The following is a 21,940-nucleotide window of genomic DNA, read 5'->3' as shown; positions in this document are numbered from 1 at the left end:
TTCATGGCTCTTGCATCACGACAATGCACCACCTCACACGGCACTGTCTGTGAGGGAGTTTTTAGCCAGGAAACAAATAATTGTATTGGAACACCCTCCCTACTCACTTGACCTTGCCCCCAATGACTTCTTTCTTTACCTGAAGATAAAGGAAATATTGAAAGGAAGACATTTTGATGACATTCAGGACATCAAGGGTAATACGAGACTTTATTTAGAATTTCTATGTGAGAGGGAGTATGATTAGAGGGAAAGGGGGTCTTCTCTGGATGTGTGTTTGCATGGCAAACTTAGATATGTATGTATATTTAGGGATCTTGAAGTGGAAGAGAGAGCTCACAGGGGGGAGTACTTGAGGCTCCCCAGGCTTCCATGCGGCATAGCCACTGCATGTAGAGTCCTACAACTTCTCCTTTTAGGTCCTGGGTCATGAAATGGCTTGTTCTACATCATTCCTTTAAGAGCTTGATTGCCCACCACGGAGTTCCTAGAGCCCAGAAACCAAAGTCTTATATATCATCAGGCTGCTTTTAGTCAAGAGTGAAGTGGTAAATCTAGCCATGAGAAAACTGGGGTACTTTTAGGATAAAGTGTTGACAGTTAGGCTACCAAAAAGAATTACAAATATCCACTATAGGCTATTTACTCATGGACAGATGAGGTTAATTTCTGGAAACCTTTTCCTAAAGTAGCAAGAAATAAAACACACATTAAATTTTCATCAGGAGACTCAACTACAATATAGGTAACTAATATGGTCATGATTCTGTCTCCCCTGCCAGACAGCAAGTGCTTTGAAGGAGACTTACATTGTGTGTGTGTGTGTGTGTGTGTGTGTAATTGTCTTCTATTTATGAGATAGGCATTATAATTACTATCTCCACTTTACAGATGAAGAAACCACTATAAAAAAGTTAAGTGTTCACTTTGGCAACACACACACTAAGACTGGACTGATACAGAGATTAGCATGGCCCTTGTGCAAGGATGATGTGTAAATTTGTGAAGTGTTCTATATTTTTAAATTGAAAAATAAAACTTTATGCAGAAAAAAAAAAAAAGAAGAGGAAGAACTAAAAGAAGAAGACAGAAAAAGAAAAAGGTAAAATAAATTCCCTTTGTCATATGTACAGAATGGGCAGTAGAAATAGGCTTCAAGCTCAGGTAGTCTGGCTTCACAAACACTTTTAAAAAAAAGGTTGAATATACTAGAAAGGGGATGAGAATTTTTCATTTTTTGAAGAATAATTAATTTATTATTTTATTTTATTTTTATTAAATTTACTGGGGTGAAATTTGTTAATAAAATTATATAGGTTTCAAGTGTATAATTCTACATAATACATCATCTGTATATTGCATTGTGTGTTCACCACTCAAAGTCAAATCTCCTTCTGTCTCCTTATATTTGACCCCCTTTTATTCTTTTCTACCTTTCTCCTAACTCCTTTCCTTCTCTTAACCACTAAACTATTGGCTGTATGTATGAGTTTTTGTTTGTTTGTTTTGTGTTATGTTCTTTAAAAAGCTAATTTTGAATCTAAGTGATTCATGAATATAATTTCCTTTATAAAAATAAAAAAATTACCAATAATTTTGAAATCTCCTTTATCTTCCCCAAACCTGGTCTGTCCCTTCTTCCCCACTACCATGGGCCAAGGTGGAGGGATCTAGAGTGGAAATTGAGGTTTAGTAGCCAGGCAGGGTGGCAGGGTGATTGACATTCTACCTGCCCAATGTGGCTAGATAACCCTCTCTACAGTACTGGCTGCAGCACTAGGAAAATCATTCTGCTTGCACTGGTTGCCAAGCTGTTATATATAACAGATTTGGTGTAAACTCCCATACTTTCCACAGGATAGTTCCATTACTCTCATCAGAGTGGTGATGTATTTCCATAGATTCAATCTGGCCTTGCTGGGGATGCTTTCTAGGTCTACTGATATTCCTTTGTGGTGGAGACTCAGGGCTATCAAATTCTACTGGAAAGGTTTCTTTCCCAAAGGAAAGAGTGGAAAAAAGAGATGAGAATTTCTTCTGGTCAGGAACCGCTGGGCATGGACGGATTGGGAAGCTGGTGACATAAATTAGAATGAGTGGCAGAACAGAGATAGAAAAGTCAGTCGTGAACCTAGTAAGAAGGTGGTGTTGACTTCTTACGCCCATTGGTTCTCAGATTCTTTATCAAGAAAGTTAGACCAATAACTGGGTCCTATTAGAAGTTAATGAGTACAAGTCGAGGACTTCTTCTTGGTCAAGAAAGCAAGGACAGGAGTGAGGAAAGAAAGTAAAACAACAAAGAAGGCTAGTTGGCCCTTTTTTTTTAGTAAGGCTTCCTTTTTTAGCAAGTGGCTTCCTTTCTCTACTTCTTTAGACGCACACTCCTGTGGTGAGAAAGGCAGCCTATAGTAGGGCACGTACGTCATTCCTCTTGATGAAAAACCAAAGACTGCTCATGACTGGGTATCAGATCTCTACTAGTCCTTTTTCCTGGGTCCTGTGCTCATTCTCTGATTTACTGGCAAATGCTTTCAATTATTGAATGCCTGTTTGTCTTACTGGGTGGACTTTTGAAATTCTCGTCTGGGGCACATGTAGTTAAGTGGAGAAAAATGTAAGATACTCTTTCTTTGGTCATTAGTAAAAGACTCTGAGGAAAAATATCCTAAATAGCTTGTGTTAATCATTAAACTTGCCCTGTGGTCAGCTCTGAACTTTTACTTTGGCACGTGTTTGGCCAGGACACAAACAAGTTAGGTGAGTTACAGTCCAACATGAGTGAGTTACCTGCACGGTAGCTGCAGGCTGAGCTCTAACCAGATACCACAGCCACCGTTTCTTAGCAAAGAGGAACAATTTATTAAGGAAAGATAATGTCTCCTTGAGTTGCAACGAGAAAGAAACAGAAAAAGGTACTGTTTGATCAAAAATGTCTCTGCTCTTTGTTTTCTAGTTATCGCATCTCTTGCCAATGTTATGGTGAACCAAATGAAAAGGGCATCTGTAGTAGCAACCTTGCAGCTCTGTCTCTCAAAGTCCCAAAGGAAGGGAAGATAAGAGAGGTGAGAGGAAAAGAGGATGAGAGCAGACAGAGGCAGAGAGACAAGAATAGAGAAAAGGTTTGACTAAGCACACAGGTCTCCTCTGATAGAAATTTTCTGGTTAAAAGAAGTAAAGTAGAGGTTGAGTTTATCCTTAGGAAGAATTTGTGGATTAGTTATATTAAGAAAAATTAAGTTTATTATTGATTTGATTGCTCTATTCCAGAGGAAAAGATGCAGGTCTGAACGAAGGCTTTAAGAAAATCAGGGTGTGATTGTTTACTTCCGTTGTTCTGAGTTTAGGAGTAAGCTCTGAAACGAAACGTTAAAATCGTGCAGCCAGATTGAAAATAGACTCTCCCAAGCTAGGGATATTATGTTGGGTATAAAAAACAGGTTAGATCCCGTGCTTTTGGACTAAGTACAGCAAATATTTCTGGGTACCTTTCTCTACGCAGTAGATGTATTTCTGAAAATTGAATGTTTTTTAAAAATGAATTCTATTCCAAACAGATGTTAAATTTAGGGGATTTGCAACTTAAAGAAACACCTGCTGAATTTACTTGGAAATCTTAGAATCCTTTCATAAATGCAAGTAGCCTCCCCCCCTACCCCATCTGCTAGGGACTTTAGGGCAGGTCCACAGATTATTTGTCTTAGTTTTTCCAGCTCCTAACGCAGTGCCTGTATGAATTAGGCATATAATAAATGTTTGTGGATTTGAATTAAATATAGATGATTTTTTATGGTACTGGACTATCTTATTCAGGACATACCTATAAGTTAATTCTAAGTTTTTTGCAAATATTCTTTTTCTTGGCATTTATTGCGGCTTTCATTTTTTTTCTGAAATGGTGTAACTATTTTTGCTGGTCTCAGTGTTTTCTTAAAAATGTAAGTTGAATGTATCTTTAGTAATATGTATATGTATTTAATTCTGTAAATGTTTTAACTTTCAGAAAAATTTACAGCCCGTATTTTTCAGAGGATTACATTTGTGCCCTCTGACTTAGGGATACCAGAGAGCAGCGCAGCAGCCTTTCCAGAGCAGGCATCAGCCATTATCTAAAGTATATGGCTTTTCAGGCAGGCTTCTTTGAATTCTACCCATCCCACATGTGTGCAAGTTATTTTTTTTCAGATTAGGTTAGAACCCAGGCTTAGCTTATTTAAATATGCACTCACCGATTAGAATTTACTGAGTACTCTGTGCGACTTTTGCACCGAGGGTTGTGTGAATAGAAGACCCGTCTGAGGAATGGACAGTCTAGAAAAGTTGGCATATGAAGCACTACACTATCTGGTCCATGCTGCACATGACATAAGCTAGAGGTTCGGGTAGGAAAGGGTGATGAGAACTGTAATGATTAGGTGATGGGGGAGGTCACAGAGAGGGTGTCACTGCGGTTACCTGCAGCTAACTCCCGATGTGGACCCGGCAATCAAAGGCCCATATCCCTCGCCTGTCCTTGGAATGTACTGTGGGCAGTTTGGCAGGCCACCGGTGCCCAACTAGAGGCTGGAAGTCAAGCTAGAAATTTGGAAGGAGGGCTGAGGTTAGAAAAGGACTTGTGTTGTCCATTACTCTGCTAGCTTTGGGGTGAGTGCACAGGTGTCAGAGCAGGATAATAAGTTGCAGAACTTAGCTTGCTGTTTTGCAAAGCTAGGAGGACACAGGCTGCTTTGAATTAAGTTCTGAGCTCTGTGACAAAGCCTGAGCGACAGATTCAGGGGCAGAGTCCCTGGAAAAGTGATGAGAAAAATGGGAGGATGTTATGATGCTTGACAGTGAAATGGATGAAATTCCCCCTGGGTGTGGCATTTTGCTGACCTGGCAGGAGGCAAAAAAATAAAATAAAATAAATAAAGAGCACCACCACTACAAACCCTGCCTTCTGGCGTACGTGTACCATGCAGGTGAGGGTTCAAGGAACTCACTCCCTTATAGATTGGGTTATTTTAGGCTCCAGGGAGGCTTGGCTCAAAGAGGGAAATATCCCTGAGCATGTTGGGTCTTGGAAATTTATAGAGGAGGTACAACAAATTCTGAGGGAATTGGAAATGAGACAGGCCATCTATGTATGCCCCTGTTTTTAAAGGTCCTAATGGGGCCACATTCACTGTAGGAATGAAAACCAAGATAGCCTCCAGCACCTGGTATGGGGAGCTGATATCCATGCCGAGCCCAGTCATGGGACAAGACATTTATGATCTTGGGCAGGTCATTGCTGATCTGGGTGAACTTGTCAAATCCTGGGAATGGGCTCAGGCTACGGGAAAACTAGAGACAGGGAGGGAACTTTAAAAGCCAAAGGACTATCCCAATCGGCGGTAAAGAATACAATAGAAGTAACCTGGAAGCAAATGTGGTTTGATTTCCTTACTGCCAGGACCCTACCTGAAAAAACAGACTGGCAACCTGATGTGGTGTCGGTCTGTGGGGAACTTTAACACCTGAACAAGTTCAGGCTTGTCCCACTGGCCCCTACCATCCCTGACTTGTCCCACTGTGCTCCTACCAATCTGGCGTCGTCTGTCTCTGCTATCTCTCTTTGGCCCTGGTATTCAGGGGCCAGTGTATGGACAAACACCGGGAATGGGTTCCGTGGAGGAGGGGACTCCCGAGTTGGACCATGAAGGAGGGCCAATATTCCATTAGGCCACAAGATTGTTTAGGGAATCCAGGAAGGGCCAGCAGGAGCCAAGGCAGAGCCTGGTGTGTGGAAGACTTGTCTGAGAGATGATGGGGAGAACAGCTTGGCTGCGGTGTAGGTTTCACAATGGACAGCGATGCAAGGAAAAATGTGGAAAGGTAGTGGGGCCAGATTGTGGCAAGATTGCAAAGTCAGAGAGAGGGCTTCCCCTTGGAAGTATAGAGCAGTGAAAGGGAAATTAACCTGTGTGGGGTGTCGCCTGTGCACTGAGCTCTGTGTTAATTTCTTTGTATATATCACCTCAGTTAAACTTGATACAAGTCCTAAGAAGTATTTTTATCATCATTTTACAAACAATGGAAGTTTTGCATTGAATGAAAAGCAGAAGAATGGCACAGTGAAAACAGTGTGTAAGGAAGATAGGTCTGCAGACCCTGGGGTCATGGGGTCCAGTTTGGAGGTTCCAGCTTTTTCTTCCTCTGTTTCTTTCTTCCTTTTCTCTTCTGCTGTGAGGCTAAGACAATTTCCCCCAAATTCCCGTAAGTATCACTGTTTTTCAACCTATTATCATTCTTAACATTTGCTTTGTTAAACTGTTTAATTTTTTGTGTTGATTGGTTCCTGGAGGACTGAGACTTTTCAAGAAAAAACAACAACAAAAAACACCCCCAAATACGACCCCCTCTTCCCTCTCCCCAAACCACCATTAACTGTTGGTGTATAGTATTTATTTATTTTTATATCTAGATATAATAGATATCGAGAATTTGTCTATTTATTTTCAATTACAGTTGACATTCAGTATTACTTTATATTAATTTCAGGTGTACAGCTTAGTGGTTAGACATTTGTATAATTTATGGAGTGATTCCCCCCTGTAAGTCTAGTACTCGCCTGACATCGTATATAGTTATTTCAATTAGGATTTATTTTTTTAAACTAAGCTTTTGTTCAATGGTGAGTTAATGAAAGAGGTTATTATTATTTACCCAGCTTAAACATGCAAAAAATAACTTGGTGGGACAAGGGGAGTAGGTGGAATAGTGATGATTTTATGTAAAATTCTTAGATTATCTTTTTCTCCAGAGTTTGGGAAGATGGTGGGTCTATTTGAAGACTCTAGGGTCATGTTGGTAAGACTTCCTTAATAGCCCAAGTTTTCACAGATCATGGTAATAATATGTAAGCAAAAAGTGATAGTAATTTTTCATTTTATTTTTTATAAAGCACAACAGCTACACTGCTCCAATAAAAATTGAAAATGCTTTTAATGTCTGAGCAATGTTGAGAGGCTTGCCTTCAGTGGACGAGATGATTATTTGTCTGATCTTGCTGAAAAGTATTGAAATACTACTTTTAGCAGGTGAGTAGGACGTGTTTTGGAGAAATTATGGATAGAATAGAACAGGTTATCTTGAGAACTAGTTTATTGACACTTAAAATATTATTTTTGGGGCAGTGTTGAAGTATTAGCTCTGGGTTTAAATTTTCTCTGCTTAATTATTATTATTATTGTTATTATTATTATTTTTTGCTTAGTAGTTGAGGTTATATATTAAATAGTTATGAAAATATACTTCGATTTTTAATGACCAATGGAGGTTGGTTTTATGGTCAAGAGCTTTTAATAATAACTTACAACCTTCCTTTTATAATTCCTTTCTGGGGCATATGATGTAATTCTTTTTAGATTTTATTTCTTTATCTTTTTAAAGGGAGTACCGTATCTTGTCTAGTGATTAATGACCACTTGTATTAAAATATCCTTTCCTCAAATTATGTCTTTAATTTTCTCTGTGAATTTGGTTAACTTCTGTATCTTTTTATGGCACTTGTTTTTGGTCTTGTTCAGGTAGAAGTATCTAATATACCTTTTAGGGGGAAACCTGGGCTGGTTTGGGGCTGTGATGAATGTTTGTTTTGATGTAAATGATTCCCCACCATCCTTGGCTGTGCATGGAAGCTCTAGGCTAACCAGAGTTAGGGTGGCCTGAATTATCCCTTAATTTTGCTGACAGACACTGAAAAGTGCTCTGTAGATAACACTTTTCCTGTCTATGAACTAACTGAGTTGCTGACTGATTTTATTTTCTCCCTTGAATTGGCTTCACCTTGGCCAAAGCATGTTCAGGAGCATCTTCAAAGATGAGGGATTCATTAAGAATATGTTCAGCCAATGATCTCTATGGGAGAATCCAATCTAGCCTAGCATGTGAAATCTATAGTGGGTTTTATTTTATTTTTTTAAAGGAAATTCCAGCACTAATCCATACTTCAGTCCCTCTCTGAGCAGGCAAGGTAAAAATCTAGAGAATTTTGTATCTATTTAGAGAGTCATTCTGATCATGTATTCAAAACAAGGGGGAAAATTAGAGGATAGTGTACTGAGCAGGAGGGTTGAAATAGGGACAGCTTCTAGAACTTTCTTCTTTTCTCTGGGAACTGGAAATAGGAGAAATAAGTGGTGACTTTACAATTAAGTATGACTGCCTTATTAAAGAGTGGGAAAGAGAGAGAAGAGATATGGGTTCAAATGGGAACCAAATGTGTCCTTGAGGCCCTTTCCAGAGGAACTAGAAATTCAGAATTGTCCTGGTGAACACTGGGTTTTTGGATGTTTAAGATAAGAGAATCAGTCAGAATTTCCTTAGAAAAATGGGAGTTTTGAAGGTGTGGTTCCCAGACAAGTAGTGCCAGCAATACCTGGTGAGAAATGTAAATTCTTGACCATCCCCCCCCCACCCCCCAGGACAGACTAAGTCAGAAACCCTGGAGGTGGGGCCCAGTGATCATCTGATGATTCTGATGAATGCTCAAATTTTGCTTCCTAACATTGGGGAAGCTGGTGGGTCGAATCTGACCCTCAAAACCAGTGTTTTTCTCACTTATTTCCAGTGTCTTGCTTGAGTTGCCACATTGAACCTGAAGAAGGTAGCCTTGCAGGGGGAACGTGGATCACACTCATCTTTGAGGGTAGGTCTGTGTTTTACCAAATACAAGTTTCTTATTTATTGATCTAAAAAATCCTAAAGAATGTGAGTCTTTGGTTTTCTTCCTTGTCTGAGGACAGGTGTAAACGAGGACCTGAAGGGAGATGGGCCAACTGACCAACTTCTGTGTTTCCAGATGTTCACTTGTTAATGTTGCAGAAGCAGAGCACATCATGCCATTATATGCTGTGTCCACTTTCTTATCCAAGGCTGTAGGATGGGACTCTAGGAACCCTAAGTGAGATATGGAGGTGCTTAGAATAGTACTTGGCAATATGTCCCCCCCCCATCTTGGTTATCTTTCTTGTAGGTAATTCAGTACATGGGAACTTCTAAACCATGGCTTAGTGTATCCATATCCATCATGGTAAAGAATAACTTTGGGGATTGAACTGTTCTTTCCTGGATTTAAGTGGATGGACTTGAAGAGAGAAAATGGTTTCATAAACTCATAACTGAGAACACTCCTTTACATAGCAGTCTCCTTTGCAAATGAGGAGAATGAATTTAATCCTTAGGCAAACTCAATGTCTCACATTGCCCCCATGTGGCCGTGTTTTTATATTCTCTGTGTGTGTGTGACAAATCTGTTGCCCCTGAGATTCCCCTTTTCCTTGGATTTAGGTTTGGAGTCCGGTCTCCTTTATCCTGCCAATGGCTCACAGCTGGAAATACACCTGGTGAATGTGGCTGTGCTTGCCTTGCCGAGCATCCCCTGTGACATCTCCCCTGTCTTCTTGGATTTGCCGGTGGTGAGGTGCAGGACCAGGTACACCTGTGTGGGAATGAGAAGACCAGACAGGACAAGTGCTTTGCTTATCTCAGTTTTGGGGGGCAAATGAGAGCAAGTCCTGCTGTGACTGCAATTATTAGCTATAGTTGTTTTAAATGTTCCATGTGAATATGCTTCTTGCATGTCCCTACCAGGGCCCTAGGGCTTAAGAGAGGATGAGAATATGATGAAGAATTTTGAGAATTTTGAAATATTTATAAGGAGGGGCTAGATTGTATTTCCAGGGTTTTTTTATTTTTTAAATTTTTTGCAAGGCGTTCTAGAGCTATTAATATGTCAATAAATGGTGCCATTTTGCCACCTAAAGAACCCATATTTCGCAATAGGCATAATTGTAATGATTGTTCATAAACCCAAAACTAGTTAAAATGGAAATTTGCTTTAGTCTTAGGTGTGTTTGCTGAGTTTGATATGATTTGAATGGCATTCCAGGTAATCTACCGTTCTGATCAAGTTTTTGTTGGCGTATGAAGTTTACACTAGTTCATTCTTTCTCTACTCGTGTCTTAGAGATGCCATAAAAGTAGATCATTGGTTAAGACAAAAAACATTGTCACTTCCTTTCATTTTTTTCTTCCCTCTTTCAGGACAGCTCCCCTCTTCCATCTCTGCCTATTGAAATCCTAACCAATCATATTGCAAATTCCACCTCCTCTCCGAACATCCAACTGAGTATAATCTTTCCCTTCTTTGAAAGGGGGACAAGTCAGGGCTGAAATCCAGACAGTACTTACAACAGCTTTGAGGAAGTGTGTGTGTGTGTGGTGTGTGTGTGCAATTCATCTTATGGGGAGAGCTTTTTGTAATTTAACAAAGGCATAACATGTGTAACCTCAATGGCCCTGTTTCCTCACCCCTGTTTCTCATGACACTATGTTAGTTGCCCACTTGTGACACTCATCCTTACAGAATTAAGTGAGGACAGGGGAGGTGTTTAACTCCACCCTTGTAGTACTTATGGTGTTTAGCACAATACCTTGCAAGTTGAAGGTGCTCTATAGATGTCTGTTGAACTGTACTTCCTTATAGCACTGCTGTTGGTTTTAAAACTGGGTTTTATGTTTTCCTTAGGTTTTATGGTATATTTGGGCATAGAGTTCCTGCAAGAACTTGCTATGAAATGAGTCAAAACACTGAAGATTTACAAGTTCCACATCTTCAATCTCATCATACTAATGATTTTAAAATACATCATTAATTTTATATCATATTTTTACAGAAATACTGCCCTCTTAAATGTACTCATTCATCAGAAAATGAATATCAAGTTCAATTAACATTTACATGTGAAAAAATGTACAATTTACCACCAATGAAATATTGTCATATCCATTATCATAGACAGACATACCTGCTTTCACCAAAACAGGCATTGTAGTATCTATATTGGCACTGCCCAATCAATACGTAATGTGAGACACAAACAAAATTTAAAATTTTCTGGTAGCCACATTAAAAAGTCAAAAGAAACAAGTAAAACTAATTTCAATAATGTATTTATCTCAACACTCAGAATTCATACATAGCCAATATATAAATTATGAATGAGATACTCTATATCCTTTCTGCACTAAGTCTTTAAAGTCCAGTGTGTAGTTTACACTTATAGCACATCTTCGTTGGGACTAGCCACATTTCAAGTGCTTAGTAACCACACATGGCTAGTGAGGCGCACACTGGACAGTGCAGGTTTAAATATTTAAGGCCGTACTAAAGATTTGGTGAAAAGGTTTGGAGGGAAGGCACTTAACTCCAACTCTTTGTTCATCATATTCCCCCTCTTACAAAAATCAACATGAAGTCAGCCTCGAAAAGGCAAAGCTATCCCTGTGATATTTATGAGAAGAGGAGAGACGGTCTAGGATTCTCTTGATTATTATATGAAGTGTTTATAAGCTGCTCGGTGGTTATGAAGTCAAGATTTTTTTTTTTCAACAAGTAAAACCAATGCCTTTTATCAGAAAGAGCCATGATTCAAGCCTCACTTTGTCTTTAACCTGTGGTGTTCACACACACACACATGAATCTCTTAATTAATCTGGAGCTGTCATTTTCTAAATGGAAACTAAGATTAGAGTGTCTGTCAACATCCCTTTCAACTCTTCCAGTGCTGTGAACCTATGCTTCTGAGAAGTAAGACAGAATTTTTCTTTTTAATTTTAGAGATTTTCAATTAAAAAAATCATAACTTCTTTAGCTGAAGTAGCGAATCTTTAAAGTCTAGTGGACGGATACATCTGGGAGGTGTAAAGTGAAATATAGGAATCCTTGGCTAGTTCTGCTTCACAGGTACAGGAAGGAAATTTGAAGTGGTCAAGTGGGGCTGCTAGCTTTCCTTCAGGGCAAATCACAGTTTTTGATTCACTAAGATTTCCACTTTCTACCCTCAGGCCTCTGCTCTCTGAAGCATATGAGGGTCTGTACTACCTGGAAGTACACTCTGGGGGACAGGTGGTAGGCAACGCAATTCCAGGGCCACAAGACAGCTGCACTTTCAAGGTAGGTTCTAAGGATGGAGGAATGTATGTTTGCCTGGTCTGCAGGTGTCCTTGTGTTATTTATCTACAAGCAAGTTATAAATTGGCCAGGGAGTCTGTTTTGCCAGGGTTAGAGGAAAGGTGGATGATAGTTATGGGGTTTCTGGGACTATACTAATGAAAGATAAATATTGAGCACTTAGTCGGGCTCTGTGCTTTATGAACATTAATTTAATTCTCACAACAATTTTATGGGGTAGCTATTTATTATGCTGTTTTTATAGATGAGCGTCCTGAGGCTCTGAGAGATTTTGCCCATATCATAAACAATTTGCCCAGGTGGTAAATATCAGAACTAGGATTTGAACCTGTATCTGACTGAACCGTCACCTAAACGGAGACCCACAGAAGAGCCACAAAAATGACCAGTGTGCCTTAGCGTTTCACTTTACAGCTGCAACCGTCTCAGCATGGTGAAAGGACTCAAGAGATTCAACTTCCAACTTCCACCTTCCTTTCTGCCTCGCAGTTGATTTCTGCTTTGCTTTCCAAGCCCAGACTGAAAGGGCATTTGCTGGTGGAATTCTCCTTTAAACTCAGAGCTAAAAGGAAGCAGAGAGAGAGAGTTTATGGTCTAATGCCTGACTTATTTTATGGACTCAATATGCATACTGGGACTTCATTTTATGTTTGGTTCAGTCTACTGTTCATTTCAGGTTAGTTTTACATCAAAATGATCTCTGAAAATGTAGGTCCTAGGCTTCTCATAAAAGGCAGAGGTTTGGCAGTGCTCCTTTGACTTGATTGTATTTCTTAAAGGGTACCTCCGTTTATAAAAGTACAATTGAGTCATTGATTATTGCTTCTTTAGCACAAGACTTCATCCTTGAAATTCATCGTTAATGTGATCCACATTTTATATAGGCAATTCATTTTCCAAATTTGGAATTTGCTGTCAATTTGCATTTAACAACTTGTTTCATGTTCCAAGAGGATCTTCTTTTCTGGAATTTTCCTTCTGCACATAGACACAGAAAAAAAATATCATTCTTTCTTATTAAGACCCACACTACCCCCTCCACACTGTCTCAGTGAATATAACAGAAGAGAGGTGGCCGAGCTTGCTCCTTACTCACCATGCTGCTTTCGGCTTTGATGTCCTTTCAACCAGACAGTAGTTTTCCTACTTATGAAAGATGGAAAGGAGAGCAAGGGGACAGAAGAGAAAGACTTCCTAAAACTGCACATTAAAGGAAACAAGTTCTTCAGTGGTTCAACTACCTTGGTGAGTTGATGAAAAATCACCAGGGGATGCAGTTAATGAGAGGCATTGCAAGCTAAATAAAACACGGTATGTCTCTTTGTTTTGGGGCTGGGACTGGGGAATCGTGAGTATTAAAAATTAATTTCTTCTCCCCAGTCCACTCCAAAGAGCCTGCTTCAAGCACTGACAAGTTTGAACAACTCACAGAAGGTTTCTCAAGCAGCTGGTGGCTGTGGTTTTATCATTCTAATCCGCTGCTTCTCCTCTCTCCCATCTTGCTGCTGCTGTCCTGACTTCCTTTCAAGGACCAGCATGCAGGAAGCTTGATTTGGAAGCTCATTAATTTTTCACTTTGTCATGTCTCTAGCTTGGTGGGTGACCAGGGGCTTATTTCTCTTAGGAATGTACTATTTTATGTTGTGTCAGCTCAGAGAGAATCACAAGTGAAGGCTTTTTTGAGGTTGAACACTGAGCCTGCCCCACCATGTGCTGAGAGCTGGGAGGGAGTGGTAGAGGAATCGCTCTGCTCCCCCCAACACTTCTGGTGGAAGGCTTACAAACTGAGCAGTCGGTGTTCTATTTCAAGTTGGAAATCAAGAGATATGTTTCCTTATTTGGTTTGGACTGGGTTGTTTCATCTGCCTCAGTTTCTAACATCTGTGAGAAGAGGCCATAACAACTACTCTACTTCATGAGGCACTTATAATAAAGTTGCAATGGAAATGACAATGGTATGAAGGCATCCCAGGGGGTTTGAAGGCCTGGGTGCAGCAGGACGCTGAGAGGTCACAGTCGGGATTATGTGTTTGGCAGGTGTGTGCGGAATTGCGTTAATCTTTATCTTTCGGTGAGATCAGAGCCAGCTCCCAACCGATGAGGTCACAGCATTCTTATTTTGACCCCCTGACTGTACATATTTTCTCTGAACTATTTTCTAACACTCTCTCTTAGAAAGGGAGGAAACTAGGCTTGACAGCGGAATGAACAGCCCGGTGGATCAATACTTAAAACTGTACTTGCCAAGCCGCCGTCAGATTTGTGGAAATGTCTTTGATTCTCAGTGTCTGATTAGGGCTGTTGAGTAACCACGTAGTTATTCTTTGGTGATAGTCTTCCTGGGAAGGTGGACTCCTGGGGTGCTAGAAGCAGACCAAACAAAACAATTTGCTGTCTTTGTTTTGCAAATGGGAAGTACACAGGTTGTGGGGAATGGAGGTGGTCTAGGCACCTAGAGGAGGTTGGGGGTGAGGGTGGCAAGGGGGGTGGGGACCGGGGCTCTTCCTGGGAGTTTTTAGCTCATGGGTCACACCTTGGCCTGGGCAGTCCATTCTTATGCTTCTTGGTTTCCTCACACTGACCCTGACTGTGAAATGCACTAATCTGGGACTAATCCACATGCTTATAGGCAAGATAGAATTCCTGGGATTTTCTCATTCTCCCCTCTGCTTCCAGGCAGTATATCAGTCATCTCAGGTTGGTCCATTCCATTCGTTCACAAAAATTTGGATGTCTTCCACACACCGTGCTATGCACAGGGATACAACAGTGACTGAGTCAGGCATTGTTCCTGACTTTAGGAATTAATGGTTAGCAGAGGAAATGCTCTGGAAGGAGGCGCATCACCAGATGATTTGGAGTGCCATGACCAGGCTTTCACAGGATCCCCCTTCTCCATCAGTGCAGTTTCCCTCCTTCTTGAAGAGTAATGTTTCTTCCCATTTCTTGAACTATTTGTATCATTTCCCTCCCAACAGGCATCTTCAATTTTCCCACTAAGCACCTCACTTGTGTGCCTATTCAACTTTCAATTTTCTCGTTGTTTGCTAATCCCTGCCATCATACGGATTGATGATAATTTAAGTTGCAATCCTTTCCATTTAGATAAGCAAATTATTGTCTAGAAAAATAAAAAAAAAAACCCTTCAAGACCCCAAGATACTCAGTTATAATAATGGAACTGAAAGGTTGGTGTTTTAAAGCGTGGCCTGCCTATCTTTCCTTCTGGTAAAGCATGTTCGTGGGTCTGGCAGTTGGGCAAACAGAAACAAGCTTGCCAAGGTTTGGACAGTATGGTGCAAGGTAGAGCGCTATATGACCTTGATCAAATTCCTTTACCTATCTAGGGAAGAGGTATAATAATATTGGACATCTCTGCATCACAGAAATATTATGAAGATGAAAAGAAATAGATGTAAGGCGATTTGAGGAAATGTAATCATTTACTGCCTTAGCTCAATGCTCTGTGTGCAGTGACTTGTCCTTCTTTTGTTTGTGGTTGTGATACTCTAATGAAACGCTCACTTGTAATAACAGTTTCAAAACAGTTTTCCAGGGCGCAGACACCCATTGTTTACCAAGTTAATCCACCAAGTGGAGCTCCAGGTAAGAAATTTCTTATTAAAATAGGAATATTTATGAATCCCTTTGCCAGAGCTTATTGCAAACTCTTCTGTTCAAGGTGGGTGGTCTCCATAAATGGGAAAATTTAGCTTTTTCTCTGATGCTGTTTTGAAAATAAGTGTCAACCTCTGGTTTATTTTTAACCCGGTTTGGTTTCACCTCTGGGTGCTTCTGCTCTGTTACTTCACTGATAACAAAAGGAATCCAAACATAAAAAGAAAAAGAGGCCAGCAAAATCAAACCAGGTGCAGCGTTAGAATGGGGGTAATAGAAATCATCATTGCTTGTAACTTGATAATCACCGACAGAATAGCGAAGCTTTATTAAAACTTCCTGTGAACCAGGTTCTGTTCTAAGCTTTTACACATATTTTGTTACCATATCCTCACAAGAACCTGATTATAGAGGAACTTTTATTATTCCCATTTTGCAAATGAGGAAATGAGATACCAAAAGGTTAAGTAACTTGCCTAAAGTCATACTGCTAATAAGTGTACCGCTGAGATTTGAACCTACAGAGTCAGAGTCCAGAGTGAACCCATATGCCAACATTTTGTCCTGTGTTGAGCAGTGTTGGATAGCACATGCAGACCGTTAACCCTGATCCTTATCCTGGGGGCTTGTTTATGAGTTAACGCATATAATGCATAGGCCAGGATAACAGAGGAGAGAAAGCTGGGGGACTTACAGAAAAGGAAGGATTGAGACTATGACGTTCAGGAACTGCTAAGCCCACCACCTCAAGACTAAGTTGTAGACACAGCTAGGATTAGATGTCATTTGCTGTCTAATTCTTGGCAAAGTCCTACATCTAGTTCAGGCTTTTCATTTGTTCAGGGTTTCCAGGTGATCTAAGTATGAGGATACAAGTTGCTAAATTTTTATATGTGGTTGTGTCTAAGTGCATAAACTTGACCTAGTTGTTTTCAATGGCTTGGCTGCTCAAGAAAGTCAAAATGAATATCTGAGTTATTACAAAGTGTTTGTACATTTGTGTGTGTGTGTTTGTGTGTACATGTGTATATAGTCACAGATTATGTATGTGTGCATTTAAATGATGTCCTAAAGAGTATACATTTGGTTTTATCTTAGTGCGGGTTATTCACAGATCTGTATCTTTCATTTGTCTGAATAATCAAGACACGATAATGTTTTATGATAAAGAGATAGGATCTGTGACAATCACATGCAGACATTTGGGTCCTTACTGCCCCGGTGTCAGAAAGCTCCTGTTTCGATGGCAGAAGTCTTGTTAGGGTGAGGGATGAAAGAGTAGCCAGCCCTTGGATGTGTGAAATGGGATGGCAGCTGGCACCCAGACCGTCAAGTCCATTTCTCCCACGAGTTTGAGTTCCACCCACTATCTCCTCCACCTTCTGGGGGAACAACTGGTGACTGGCCTGGTTGGAGCGGTCTCTCCAGGCAGGATCTACACGACTGCATCTTTGAAATCACTTTCTAGAAGATTACTTTCATTTCCTTTGGGAAGCACGGCCAGAGTAGCAGCCAGAGATGAGGGAGGTGGTGGGGACAGGAGAGATGAGGTTTTTGAGCAGTTGAATTTCTGTATGTGGTTAGCAGTTCTCCACTGTGATGCAGAATCTTTTCAGCACCATGGTCCGGTCTCTCTCTCTCTCTCTCTCTCTCTCTCTCTCTCTCTCTCTCTCTCTCTCTCTGTCTCTTCTTAGAAACAAAGCAAAAACCCTCAGGAATTCCTAATTTCTATAACCTGTTAATAGTTACTAAAATTTTGTTTGTCAAAGCTAGAAATCATGTCCATTAAACTCAGGAAATCGATAATTTAGCCCTCAATTCTTTATTCTCCTAAAGTAAAAGAGAATTATTTTGCCTATTGCTAGCAATAGCAGAGACCTTCAGACAATAGGGTTTTGCCAATTCTATGGCCTTTGTTTAAATCATTAGGTTCCCTCTCTTTCTACTCATTCACCTATGAAGTGGCTGTAAAACTTCCTTGAAGGTTCCCATTATTTTAATGTCAGCCATCAACGACTGCAGATGAAAGACACTTCCTGTTAATAAAACACAAGCACAGTGTGACGGGAACAGCTTCTTGGCAATGTTCTTTCACAGCCTTATGTGTGGCCATGAAGAAACTCAAAGTCCTCTGAATTCAGTGCCTCAGGAACCCCATAGGTGCCCTTTTCCCTCCACTTTTTACATTATTAACCACCAACTCTCTCATCTGTAAACATTATTTGTGATGCTGAAATATTACAGCATAGGTGGTTAAATTCTGTAATTATTTTGAAGACAGTTATGTGTAATGTATTCTGTAATTATTTGGAAGGTGTGGGGTTGTATGGTCAACTTTAACATCATTCCCTTGCTGTGGTGTGGTTGCTTAAAACCTTGTCTCAGGCAGGTACACAGAACTGAGTTTAGGTATTTTTTAACTGTGGAAGAAATCGGCCCATGTAGCATCTGTTAGGGGCCCCCAAACTCTTACTGCGAAGGGGCTACTTCAGGTTTCTTTCCCAACTCCTATAAGCAGAGGGGGTGGGGGTAGTACTGAGAGTCCACCTTGCTCAAAGGAGAATGCTGATTCCTGTAACTTCATTCTTATGGTCTCAAAGGAGGGAGTATTAAGGAAAAAGACTTAATACTCAATGGAAATCCCTGTAAGACACATAGTGGGCACCCCAGCAGTGGAAGTCATCCATTTATCAGTGGGCAAGACAGACCCCAACTGTTTGTGGATCCCCAATTTGCCCTATCTTTGAACATGAGTACATTTATTGAATGAATGAGACATGAATGGCCCATCCCTTAAGCCATAATTCTGCTATCTCATGCACTGCTTTCTTAGTTCCTGTCCATTTGAGTCAATCGTGATATTTATCTTTTGTACTCTGAGATACAGAAAAAAATTTAGTATCCCCAATACCCACCAGAGCGTGTGGTGTGAGTCTCCTCATATCACAGGTGTTCTTACTAGCAAGCATCCAGAGGAAAGTGTCATGAAGCGTGGAGCACTCCAAGGCATGTTTCTCTTCAATGCCGTGTTGGGTGGATGGTCCCCACACAGCCAAGAGAGTAGAACAGGGCAGTGTGTGGACACTGGCCCCCTCCTCTTGAAATCCTCATGCTTCTGAGACTGTGAGGAAGACCCGTTATTCCTTCCCTGCTCCACACTTAAATGATTAAGTCTATGATTGCAATAATGTTCTCTCTCTTTTTTTTTTTTTTTGGCCTTTCTAATGTGTAATATCAATCACTGGATCATATTTGATGATCCTTTCCTGTTGTACAGTTTATAAAAAAGTGAATATTCTCAGTCGTGACCAGCTTAGCCATACTGAGTAGATGCACAAAAAGAAATATGTTTTATACATGTAGAGTTTGAGCTAAGTAAATCTAACAAAATCTTTTAAAACAGGAAAACTAATACATGTGTATGGCTGGATTATCACTGGAAGATTAGAAACCTTTGATTTTGATGCTGAGTACATTGACAGGTAAGTGTGTGTTTGTTTCTGTGCACGACTAGTTACAAATATGCTACATTGCTTCCTGGGACCAGTTTCCTTGATAGCAATAAATTGTAAGCAATTGGCACAGAATTGCTATTTTCCTCTTTGCAGTTTATGGTCCCTGGTGAGCTGGGCTTCAGCAAACTTTGTTAATGTAATTGTGACTGGATGATTAAATTTGTCCATTTATTTACTGACAACTAGTCACTCTGGGCTCAGTGTGAATTGTACTATAATTGCATCTGTGGCTATTCTTTTTTCGATTCTTACCCTTCTCCCTTTTGTTTCTCAGGATGAAATAAATTCTTTATAAAACAATGTGTGAACCCAAAAGACCATTAACTTCCTCTCTTGGTTGTTACGTTTGTGCATTTATAAATTCTATTAGTGTGATCAGAGGAAGTATGGAGGAAGGACTGAAAGCCATTGAGTTTTTAATGTTTTCTGGGAATTATTAAGATGTCAACATTACATTTTTCACTGGAGATATTTTTTAAGTGATCCTATTAATAAATCATCCATGCTAGGGAGAGAGGAGAATAAGAGGGAAAGTATAATACTAAAGTGGTGATGTTTGTGGGAAGCTCTAAGCAACTGTGTTTATTCAGCGTATTAAGCAATTACAGTGAGAATTTATAAAGTAGAAGGAACTACTCTCCAGATCTACATTTCTGGCATTAAGTAATGGTCAGCTTGTCTGGAAAGGAAATTATTTTTTTCTGTGGCGGGTAGAAGCCCCAAGCACACCATTGGCAACATACCATATTCACTACTTGGTCCCATCTCAGCATTGATCTGGGATACCATCTTTGAAAGGGGGAACAAACTCTGCTATAACTTTGTGTAGACCCAATATAGGAAATGTGGAGATGATGAAGGTTTTTTTGGGAAAGAGGACATGCTTCCTCTGCCGCATGAAAACACAGACCATGAAGCAATGTTGTACACCCCTATGTTTAGGCTGAGAATTTGATTCAGCATCTCCTAGACGACAGCCTTTAGCCATCTGTAGTAATGCCCTATAAATCTAGAGGAGAATCTTCATAATAGTGTTTCCTCTCAGTTTTGCCTGGGAGCGTTGCACTATTTTCTCTTATCTTTTGTTCCCATTTTTTTATCCAGTCCATTGATCTTGGAAGCTCAAGGAGACAAATGGGTCACTCCTTGCTCTCTTGTAAACAGACAGATGGGAAACTGGTGAGTGTCTTTCTTGCTAACATATATGCATTTAGGTTCTTCCACCTGGATAGAACACACACACACACACACACACACACACACACACACACACACCGACTTTTTAATATAAATCATCCATAACTGTTGACTGCTTTATCTTTAGACTTACTTGAAAAAACAGAGTAACTGATTCGAAATTCAAACTGAAGGGGATTCTGAAACCTTTCTTGAAAACAATAGCTAATCCTTACTAAGTGCTTACTATAGGCCATGCTCTGCTCTAATGTTTTACATTTAAGTTAATCAGTAATCTTGTGGGTACATACACTTATTAGTCTCACTTTACAGATAAGAAAACTGAGGCACAGAGAGTTAAGTTACTTACTCAGTGTCTCATACAGTGCAAGTCTCAGAGCTGGGATTTGAACTCTGGTGGACTGACCAGCTTCCAGAGTTCATGCTCTGAACCCTGATACTATAATGACTAGCTAAAGAAAAGAATGACTAAAATTTTTACATTTGTTTGTTTATTTTCATTACAATTTAAAAAAATGTATGTCTACTTGCTTATAGTTCAGATAACCAACATTTTGTTGGATTTGTACTTCACTCTGGACAACGTGGATTAAGCTTCCTTTGAGGCCAACACAAGAATTACACCTATGGTTTTAGCTTTTTAGGAACAGCATTTAGTAGAGCCAAATTCTATAATGTGGTTGCTTCCTGGTGTCTTAAGTTTGTTTGGCTCAGGATTGTCCTTTTTGAGTTCACACTTGCTAACAGATTTTCTTTTTTTTTGGTAAAGATTTTGTTATTTTTGTCATAAAACAGATTTTGGAAAGGAAGGACCAACTGTAGGGTAGGAGTAAGTTACATTTTGTCTCTCACACTGTATGTTTGACTAGTAGCAAATGTATTGATGATAACTCTAGGTAGTATTACCCTAAGCATTTGCCCCAGTGAGCTCATTGCACTTTCAGTATCCACCAATTTTCTCTGGCTAATTTGTATTTTATTTTATTTTTTACTTTCCTGGTTAAAGAATTAGAGCTTCTGAACTGAGTTGTCTGGTAATAATTACCTCTGGTTTTTCTTTCCCTAGCTACGCTATTCAGGAAGACCACGGACTTGGGACACTGCAGTGCCGTGTGGAAGGCAGCTATATTGGTATGTTTGACAAGGAATGTGATTTTAAAATCTCAACCATTTCTTTCTCTGTGTCTGGAGAAAAACTATTTCAAGAATTGGTTCTCAAAAGGATGATAATAATAGCTACCATTTGTTGATAACTCTCTGAAAAACACAGCTTAAATATTAGCTAATTTAGTCCTCACAATAAACCTGTGAGGTTGGTGGAATATTTTCCCTTTACAGGTGATAAAATTGAAGCTGGTAACCAGTGGAGCAGGCTTTCTCACGCTCAATCTAACCCCAAGCCTGGGCTCTTACTTGCTGGGCTCTTACTTACACTATTACATTTCTCCTTTTATTGTTGGAAATCAACATTGCTGCAGGTACAGGTCTGGGAGATGTTTGTTTTGGGCGCCATTAAGGATATTACAAGTTTAGGTGGTAACTTGGTGATGTCTAGAGTCCTTGGGTTAATGGTAGCAATGGTCTGGCCGAGGTGCTTCACGCACGTTCTTGTACT

At 40.0% G+C, this 21,940-nt stretch overlaps 1 protein-coding gene and 1 non-coding gene across 8 annotated transcripts in view; both read left to right on the top strand.

Moving 5' to 3' along the window:
• Positions 1-918: 918 nt before the first annotated feature.
• Positions 919-1,022, top strand: LOC141571939 (U6 spliceosomal RNA). Its single transcript, XR_012496981.1, has one exon. It is a non-coding gene; the product is annotated as a U6 spliceosomal RNA (small nuclear RNA).
• A 1,741-nt stretch (positions 1,023-2,763) lies between these two features.
• The window catches only part of PKHD1 (PKHD1 ciliary IPT domain containing fibrocystin/polyductin), a 433,016-nt gene continuing 413,839 nt past the window's right edge, over positions 2,764-21,940 (top strand). For 5 of the 7 annotated variants that reach the window (XM_074333066.1, XM_074333063.1, XM_074333065.1 and 2 more), the window contains exons 1-10: positions 2,764-2,912; positions 6,923-7,058; positions 8,591-8,668; positions 9,310-9,454; positions 11,869-11,977; positions 13,127-13,240; positions 15,544-15,601; positions 19,017-19,095; positions 20,233-20,307; positions 21,392-21,456. In XM_074333066.1, coding sequence (XP_074189167.1) covers positions 6,977-7,058; positions 8,591-8,668; positions 9,310-9,454; positions 11,869-11,977; positions 13,127-13,240; positions 15,544-15,601; positions 19,017-19,095; positions 20,233-20,307; positions 21,392-21,456 — 805 coding nt within the window. In that variant the 5' untranslated portion in view covers positions 2,764-2,912; positions 6,923-6,976. The remainder of the gene's footprint in view (positions 2,913-6,922; positions 7,059-8,590; positions 8,669-9,309; positions 9,455-11,868; positions 11,978-13,126; positions 13,241-15,543; positions 15,602-19,016; positions 19,096-20,232; positions 20,308-21,391; positions 21,457-21,940) is intronic. The other 2 variants (XM_019734773.2, XM_074333064.1) reach the window with 1 other exon arrangement.

The sequence above is a fragment of the Rhinolophus sinicus genome, linkage group LG05 (genome assembly GCF_036562045.2).
Source record: "Rhinolophus sinicus isolate RSC01 linkage group LG05, ASM3656204v1, whole genome shotgun sequence".
NCBI classification, from domain to species: Eukaryota; Metazoa; Chordata; class Mammalia; order Chiroptera; family Rhinolophidae; genus Rhinolophus; species Rhinolophus sinicus.
This window is presented reverse-complemented; position numbering and strand designations above follow the sequence as displayed.